General features: G+C 52.1%; 1 protein-coding gene across 1 annotated transcript in view; it reads right to left on the bottom strand.

Annotated features, from left to right (window-relative positions):
* The window catches only part of LOC106820262, a gene marked incomplete at both ends in the record, with an annotated part of 6,257 nt that overhangs the window by 1,533 nt on the left and 3,291 nt on the right, over window positions 1-1,433 (bottom strand). Inside the window, one exon of the mRNA XM_014824791.1 lies at window positions 390-580. Coding sequence (XP_014680277.1) covers window positions 390-580 — 191 coding nt within the window. The remainder of the gene's footprint in view (window positions 1-389; window positions 581-1,433) is intronic.

The following is a 1,433-nucleotide window of genomic DNA, read 5'->3' as shown; positions in this document are numbered from 1 at the left end:
TCGCCGCCCTCCGCCGCCCCCCGTGGCGCGCGTACGTACCTGCACTAGCAGCTGGTGCCGCCTCATCACAGGAACCCCCTCTTCCCCTCCTCATCACAACAACCTCTCCTCCTCCCCCTCCGCCTCCCCCCGTGGCGCGCGTACGTACCTGCACTAGCAGCTGGTGCCGCCTCATCACAGGAACCCCCTCTTCCCCTCCTTATCACAACAACCTCTCCTCCTCCTCCTCACTCTCTCCTCATCACAGGAAGCCCCTCTTCCCCTCCTTATCACAACAACCCCTCCTGCTCCTCCTCCTCCTCCTCATCACAGGAACCCCCTCTTCCCCTCCTCATCACAACAACCTCTCCTCCTCCCCCTCCGCCTCCCCCCGTGGCGCGCGTACGTACCTGCACTAGCAGCTGGTGCCGTCTCATCAGGTCGTCGGTGTCGACGTGGGCGTCGGCGGCGCGGCGCACGTCGTACATCGCCGCCGCTTCCAGCTGCTCCAGCCTCTGCTGCTGCTGCTGCTGCTGCTGCTGCTTGCTAACGTGCAGGTCCAACACACCGCTGCCTCCGTTCAGCGACACACCATCGCTACCTGCAAGCGATCGCAGCAACAACGTGAGCGGTCATCGCACTATTGTGAGCGGTCATCGTAATAGTGTGAGCGGTCATCGTAATAGTGTGAGCGGTCATCGTAATATCGTGAGCGATCATCGCAATATTGTGAGCGATCATCGTAATATTGTGAGCGATCATCGTAATAGTGTGAGCGATCATCAAAACAATTGTGAGCGGTCACCGTGGTACAAGTGGACAATGCAACAACGTGAGCGGTCACCGTGGTACAAGTGGACAATGCAACAACATGAGCGGTCATCGTGGTACAAGTGGACAATGTAACAATGTGACATTCGCAAAGTTGCAAACGAAAGTCCAACAATGCCGCCTTTAGAAGCAAGCAATGCGATACTCTACATCTGAGACCGCAAATAAAAAAATCTTTGTTTGCCCTCACCCGACCCAAGCTGAAAAGTTTGGGTAGGTAGGTCAGCTTTTTTTTGAGGGCAAGGGTCTTTTTACAAATTCAGCATGGCGTCTACATGCTCGGGTGTGCTTGTGTGGAAATACCTTTTATGTTGAATGTTTGTTTTGCTTGGTGCATATAATGTATTGCCTACAGATTTATATAATGTACAGTGAATTTGTACCACAACCGCCCCTTTTTGGCGGTTCGGTCGGGTGAGGCCAAACAAACAATATTTTTATCATGGCCTCAATACCTCTAGTTTAACTGTTTAAGTAGGAGCTCTAGATTTGACCTTCCGACTACAGGTTACCAGGGCCCTAGCTAGGATTTTTTTTTCTGTAGCCAAACAATTAGCCAGAATCAATTTTCATTAGCCAATTTGGATTCCTGTTAGCCACATCTGTAGCCTAACATTTTATGA

Source organism: Priapulus caudatus, unplaced genomic scaffold, assembly GCF_000485595.1.
Source record: "Priapulus caudatus unplaced genomic scaffold, Priapulus_caudatus-5.0.1 Scaffold9135, whole genome shotgun sequence".
NCBI lineage: Eukaryota > Metazoa > Priapulida > Priapulimorpha > Priapulimorphida > Priapulidae > Priapulus > Priapulus caudatus.
The sequence above is the reverse complement of the archived record's forward strand: the minus strand, read 5'-3'. Positions and strand labels throughout refer to the sequence as shown.